The sequence below is a fragment of the Anolis sagrei genome, chromosome 7, assembly GCF_037176765.1.
Source record: "Anolis sagrei isolate rAnoSag1 chromosome 7, rAnoSag1.mat, whole genome shotgun sequence".
Taxonomy (NCBI): Eukaryota; Metazoa; Chordata; class Lepidosauria; order Squamata; family Dactyloidae; genus Anolis; species Anolis sagrei.
In genome coordinates this window covers 477,930-484,453 of record NC_090027.1, presented here as the reverse complement: position 1 = coordinate 484,453, position 6,524 = coordinate 477,930, and the positions used below count along the sequence as shown (strand labels likewise).

The window sequence follows — 6,524 nt, the reverse complement described above, 5'->3', positions numbered from 1 at the left end:
CAGTGACAGAAAGGAGGACATGAGAAAAGAGCCCAAAGGGCTGCACCTGGCCCTTGGACTTGGGTTTGCCCATACCTGATCTATAGGGTCTTCCTTCTCTGAAGGAAGAAGAGAGGGAGGCCAGGAAGCTGCCTGCAGCCTCCAGGAAGCGGGGGGGGGGGGGGAAGAGTCCACTTCTGGGGAAGGAGAAGAAGAAGAGTGTGAAGAAAAGAGAGGAGAAGGCCAAAGAGACACAGCAGAAGGAGTTGTGTGGACCAGGGAGGCCCTTCCTTCCAGGAAAAGAGAGGGCCAACAAGGGGGGGGGGGGGGGAGAAGAAGAGTGCGAAGAAGAGGACCAACAACACACAGCGAGGGAGAAAGAAGAAAAGTAGAAGGCCAAAGAGACACAGCAGAGCAATTGTGTGGACTGGAGGCCCTTGCTTCCTGGAGAGGAGAGGGCCACCAACACACAGTAGAAGTAGCTGTGTGGACTGGAAGTAGCCCTTCCTTCCTTCTTTTCTTCCTTCCTGAAGAGGAGAGGACCTCCAACACACAGCAGAAGTGGTTGTGTGGACTGGAGGTCCTTCCTTCCAGGAGAGGAGAGGGCCACCAAACACATAGGAGAATAGTTGTGTGAACTGGAGGCCCTTCTTTCCTTCCAGAAGAGGAAGTGGCCAACAACACACAGGAGAAGTAGTTGTGTAGACTGGAGGCCCTTCCTTCCTTTTAGGAGAGGAGAGAACCTCCAACACACAGTAGAAGTAGCTGTGTGGATTGGAGGCCCTTCCTTCCTTCCTTCCTTCCTGGAGAAGAGAGGACCTCCAACACACAGCAGAAGTAGTTGTGTGGACTGGAGGTCCTTCCTTCCAGGAGAGGAGAGGGCCACCAAACACATAGGAGAATAGTTGTGTGAACTGGAGGCCCTTCTTTCCTTCCAGAAGAGGAAGTGGCCAACAACACACAGGAGAAGTAGTTGTGTAGACTGGAGGCCCTTCCTTCCTTTTAGGAGAGGAGAGAACCTCCAACACACAGTAGAAGTAGCTGTGTGGATTGGAGGCCCTTCCTTCCTTCCTTCCTTCCTGGAGAAGAGAGGACCTCCAACACACAGCAGAAGTAGTTGTGTGGACTGGAGGTCCTTCCTTCCAGGAGAGGAGAGGGCCACCAAACACATAGGAGAATAGTTGTGTGAACTGGATGCACTTCTTTCCTTCCAGAAGAGGAAGTGGCCAAGAACACACAGCAGAAGTAGCTGTGTGGACTGGAGGTCTGTCCTTCCTTCCTTCCTTCCTGGAGAGGAGAGGGCCACCAACACACAGCAGAAATAATTGTGTGCATTGGAAGTCCTTCCTTTCTTCCTGGAGAGGAGAGGACCTCCAACACACAGGAGAAGTAACTGTGTGGACTGGAGGCCCTTCTTTCCTTCCAGGAGAGGAGGTAGCCAACAACACACAGCTGAAGTAGTTCTGTGGATTGGAGGTCCTTCCTTCCTTCCTTCCTTCCTGGAGAGGAGAGGACCTCCAACACACAGGAGAAGTAGTTGTGTGGACTGGAGGCCCTTCCTTCCTTCCTTCCTTCCTTCCTTCCTTCCTTCCTTCCTTCCTTCCAGGAGAGGAGAGGGCCACCAACATGTGGAAGAAGTAACTGAGAACTGGAGGCCCTTCTTTCCTTCCAGGAGAGGAGGTGGCCACCAACACACAGCTGAAGTAGTTGTGTGGATTGGAGGTCCTTCCTTCTTTCCTTCCTTCCTTCTTTCCTGGAGAGGAGAGAAGAGGAGAGGACCTCCAACACGCAGGAGAAGTAGCTGTGTGGACTGGAGGTCCTTCATTCCTTCCTTCCTTCTTTCTTTCCTTCCTGGAGAAGAGAGGAGAGGAAAGAACTTCCAACAGGCAGGAGAAGTAGCTGCGTAAACTGGAGGCCCTTCCTTCTTTCCTTCTTTCCTTCCTTCCTGGAGAGGAGAGGAGGTGTCCACCAAGACAACCCTACCTGGAGTGGCCAAAGCTGCTTCCCTGTCCTCTGCTTGCTGCCCCTCAGGGTCTCCAGGGCCCCGCCCCCCAAGGGTCCGCCCCCCAGGCCTGCTCTGGGTGGGGGAATCCCCCTCCTCCTCCTCCTCCTCCCCCGAAGAACCCCTCCAAGCCCCCCTGTGCCCCCCAGAGAAGGGCTCCCGTGCGCCAAGGGCCGCCTTCCTCCTCCTCCTCCTCCTCAAGGTCCTCCTCCTTGAAGGGGGCTCCTCCTGCCCCCCTTTGCCCCCCGGAGGCGGCCCCGTGGCGTCAGGCGCAGGTGGTGACGGCGGGGGCCATTCCCGAGGGGACCCCCACCGCGGGGCCGGGGATGGAGGCGGAGGCGGAGGCGGAGGAGGGGGTGGTGTTGGCGTGCCCCCCTCCCCCGGCCTTGTCGGCCTTGTCGGCCTTCTTGTCCTTCTGCTTGAGGTGGATCTTGGCGTGTCGCTTGCGCTCGTCGGAGCGCGCGAACTTCCTCCCGCAGAACTCGCAGGCGAAGGGCTTCTCGCCGGTGTGGGTGCGGATGTGGGTGGTGAGGTGGTCGCTGCGGCTGAAGCTGCGCATGCAGATGCGGCACTGGAAGGGCTTGTGTCCCGTGTGGATCCGCAGGTGCCGCGTCAGCTCGTCGGAGCGCGAGAAGCGCCGGTCGCAGCCCTCGGCCGGGCACGCGTGGGGCCGCTCGTGCAGGGGGGTCTTGCTGGGCCGGTTGGGGTACTTCCGCGGGCGGATGGGCTTCAGCGTCAGCGGCGGGGGGTGGCCCAGGTGGGCCCCGAAGCCCGGCGGGGGGTGGGGCGGGGGGTGGGGGTGGGGCGGGGGCGGCATCTGCTTGTCCTTGAAGGCCTTGATGGTCTCCAGGGGGGTGATGGGCGGCGGGTTGACGCGGAGGGGCTCCAGGAAGGGCTTGTGCTCGCCCCCGCCGCCCCCCATCTCCCCGCCCGCGTGGGGCCCGTGGTACAGCCCGTAGTCCGGGATCATGGGGAAGAGCCCCCCGCCGTCCAGGCCGCCCCCCACACCCACGTTGCTCCCTTTGGGCGCCGCGTAGTCCTGAGGAGGGGGCTGGGGGTGGGGGGCGTAGGGCTGCGGGTCGTGGAAAGGCCCCCCCTCGCCCGGGTAGCCCATCTCCGCGCAGCCCGAGGCGTAGGGCGGGGGGGGGCAGCGCCGCGTACAGGCCCTCCACCTCCCCCTGCGCCACCGACACCGACGAGGAGGAGGAAGCCGACGAGGAAGAAGGCGTCTGCGAGGAGGAAGAGGACGTCGGCGGGGGAGGCGGTGGCGGGGGGGGCACGCCCAGGATGCCGGCGCTCATGAGGCTGATGATGTTGTCCTGGCACCAGTTGGAGGGCGAGTCGAAGGCGAACTTGCCCAGGTAGGTCACCGTCTGCTTGGCCCCCGGCGCCGCCTGGAAGGAGCCCGAGTAGGAGCCCCCCGAGGGAGGGGGCAGCTCCCCACCGCCACCCCCGCCCCCGACGCCCCCGACGCCCTTCTCGCCGCCGCCCAGGCCCAAGTCCATCACGTTCTCTGCGGAAGAGAAGAAGGAGAGAGAGAGAAAGAAGGGGTCAAGGAGGGCTCTTGAGGGGAAGAGGAAGGGGAAGGGAGGGAGGGAGAAAGGGAGGGAGGGAAGGAAGAAGGAAGGGAAGGAGGAATGAAGAAAAGAATATAAGAAGGAAGACAAGGAAGAAAAGGGAGAAGGAGGGGAGGAAGGAAGGAAAGAAAGAAAGAAGGGAGGGAGGGAGGAAAGAAAGGAAGGAGGGAAGGAAAGGAAGAAGGGAGGGAGGAATGAAGGAAGGAAAGGAGAAAGGAAGAGAAGGAAGAAAGAAGGAAAGGAGAAAGGGAGGGAAGGGAGGGAGGGAGGGAGGAAGAAGGAAGGGAAGGAGGAAAGAAGAAAAGAATATAAGAAGGAAGGAAGGAAGGAAGGAAGGAAAAAAGAGAAGGAAGAAAAGGGAGAAGGGGGAGGAATGAAGAAAGAAAGAAGGAAGGGAGGAAAGAAAGGAATGTAGGAAGAGAAGGAAGACAGGAAGGAAGAAAAGGAAGGGAGGAATGAAGAAAGGAAGGAAGAACGAAAGGAAGGAAGGAAAGAAGAGAAGGAAGATAGGAAGAAAGGAAAGGAAGAAGGAAGAGAAGGAAGGAAGGAAAGAAAAGGAAGACAGGAAGGAAGGAAAGGAAGAAGGAAGGAAGGAAGGAAGGAAAGAAGAGAAGGAAGACAGGAAGGGAGGAAAGGAAGAAGGAAGGAAGGAATAAAGAAAGGAAAGGAAGGAAGGAAGTAAAGGAAGGAAGAAAAAATAGAAGGAAAGGAAGAAAAACGGAGAAAGGAAGGAAGGAAGTGAATGAAGAAAGAAATGAAGAGAAGAAGGGAGGAAGGAAGACAGGGCCGGGCTAGGAGACCACACCGACCCCCCCCCCCCCCCTTTTGGAAAGCCTCCACCCGTTCTGCCAACTGCGCTGCCTTGAAGCCTCCCCTCCTCGAGGGATCCACACCCCGATCTCAAGCCCTGGGTGGCCGTGTTGTGTTCGGGAAGCCTCGGGCAAGACCCCCCCCCACCCGCCCAAGTCTGCCTTCTCGGAGGAGAGGAGGACCTAGGCGACCCCCCCGTGCCCCTTCCTCCCGCCTAAGAGGACGCTTTCCCGCTGCCGCGGGGATCCATTTGGGGGCTCCAGTGATCCACCGCCTTGGAGCCGGGAAGCAGCCTGGCCCTCGCCTCCAAGAGCCGGGAGAGGAGGCCGGGGCCGCCCGCAGCCGGGGGGGGGGGGGGTCTGGGGGTGCTCTCTTTCCTCCTGGCTGGGGTCTCAAGGGGCCGGAAAGGGGTCTCCTGAGGAGAGTCCAGTGGCAGGAGCGGGGGGGGGGGGGGGAGAACAGCCTCGAGGGGGCCCGAGTGGACGGAAAGAAAGGAAGGAAAGAAGGATGGGGGGGGGGGGTAGAGATGGGCTCCCTTGGGGGGCTCTCTCCATCCATCGCCTTGAAGCTTGGCTAGTTCCTGTGCCCAAGAGCCGGGAGAGGAGGCCGGGGCGGAGGAGGAGGAGGAGGAGGCAGGGCGGGACATCCTGCTCTCTTTCTCCATGGGGGGCCTCAAGGGTCTCCTGAGGAGGGGAGGCAGCCGGGGGTTCCAATGGGAGGGGGCACAGGACTTCCTGGGGGGAAAGAACGGCCTTGGAAGGGAAGAGAAGGAAGGAAGGAAGGAAGGGAAGAGAGACGGAGGGAGGGATGGAGACCTTCCTCAATGAGGGGGTCTCCTTGCTGGGGTCTCAAAGTGGCCGAAAAGGGTCTCCTGAGGGGGGGAGGGAGCCGGGGATTTCACTGGGAGGGGGGGACAGGACTCTCTGAAGGGAAAGAACCGCATCGAGGGCCTTGGAAGAGGAGAGAAGGAAGGAAGAGAAGGAAGGAAGAAAGGAAGGAAGAGAAGAGAGACGGAATGAGGGGGCTCCTTGCTGGGGTCTCAAAGTGGTCGAAAAGGATCTCCTGAGGGGGGGGAGGGAGCCGGGGATTTCACTGGGGGGGGGGACGACGACACAGGACTCTCTGAAGGGAAAAGAACGGCATCGAAGGCCTCGGAGCGGGAGAGAAGGAAGGAGGGAAGAAGGGAAGAGAGACGGAGGGATGGAGACCTTCCCCAACGAGGGGCCTCCTTGCTGGGGTCTCAAAGTGGCCGAAAAGGGTCTCCTGAGGGAGGGAAGAGACACAGAAGGATTACAATGGGAGGGGGAACAGGACTTCCTGAGGGGAAGAACGGCATCCAGGGCCTCGGAGGGAGAGAGAAGGAAGGAAGGAGAGACGGAGGGAGGGATGGAGATCTTTCTTTGCTGGGGTCTCAAAGTGGCTGAAAAGGGTCTCCTGGGGGGGGGGGATCCCAGTGGGAGGGGGGAACAGGACTTGCTGAGGGGAAAGAACAGCATCGAGGGCCTTGGAGGGAGAGAGAAGGAAGGAAGGAAGGAAGGCCAAGAGAGACGGAGGGATTCCAATGGCAGAAGGAACAGGACTTCCTAAGAGAGAGAAGGAAAGAAGGATGGCGCCCTTCCTGGGGTCTCAAGGGGTCTCCTGAGGAGGGGAGGGCGCCAGGGATCCCAGTGGGAGGGGGGAACAGGACTTGCTGAGGGGAAAGAACGACATCGAGGGCCTCGGAGCGGGAGAGAAGGAAGGAGGGAAGGAAGGAAGGAAGGAAGGAAGGAAGGGAAGAGAGACGGAGGGATTCCTATGGCAGAAGGAGCAGGACTTCTCAAGAGAGGGAAGGAAGGAAGGAAGGAAGGAAGGAGGGAAGGAGGGAAGAGAGACGGAGGGAGGGATGGAGAGCTTCCTCAACGAGGGGCCTCCTTGCTGGGGTCTCAAAGTGGCCGAAAAGGGTCTCCTGAGGGAGGGGGGGGAGGGAGATGGGGATTCAATAGGACTTCCTGAAGGGAAAGAACGGCATCGAGAGCCTCGGAGAGGGAGAGAAGGAAGGAAGGAAGGAAGGAAGGAAGGAAGGGAAGAGAAGAGAGACGGAGGGCTTCCAATGGCAGAAGGATCAGGACTTCCTCAGAGAGCGAAGGAAGGAGGGAAGGAAGGGAAGAGACGGAGGG

General features: G+C 59.7%; 1 protein-coding gene across 1 annotated transcript in view; it reads right to left on the bottom strand.

Moving 5' to 3' along the window:
- Nucleotides 1-2,081: 2,081 nt before the first annotated feature.
- The window catches only part of EGR3 (early growth response 3), an 8,828-nt gene continuing 4,385 nt past the window's right edge, over nucleotides 2,082-6,524 (bottom strand). The window contains 2 exon segments of the mRNA XM_067470616.1: nucleotides 2,082-3,122; nucleotides 3,124-3,494. Coding sequence (XP_067326717.1) covers nucleotides 2,247-3,122; nucleotides 3,124-3,494 — 1,247 coding nt within the window. The 3' untranslated portion in view covers nucleotides 2,082-2,246.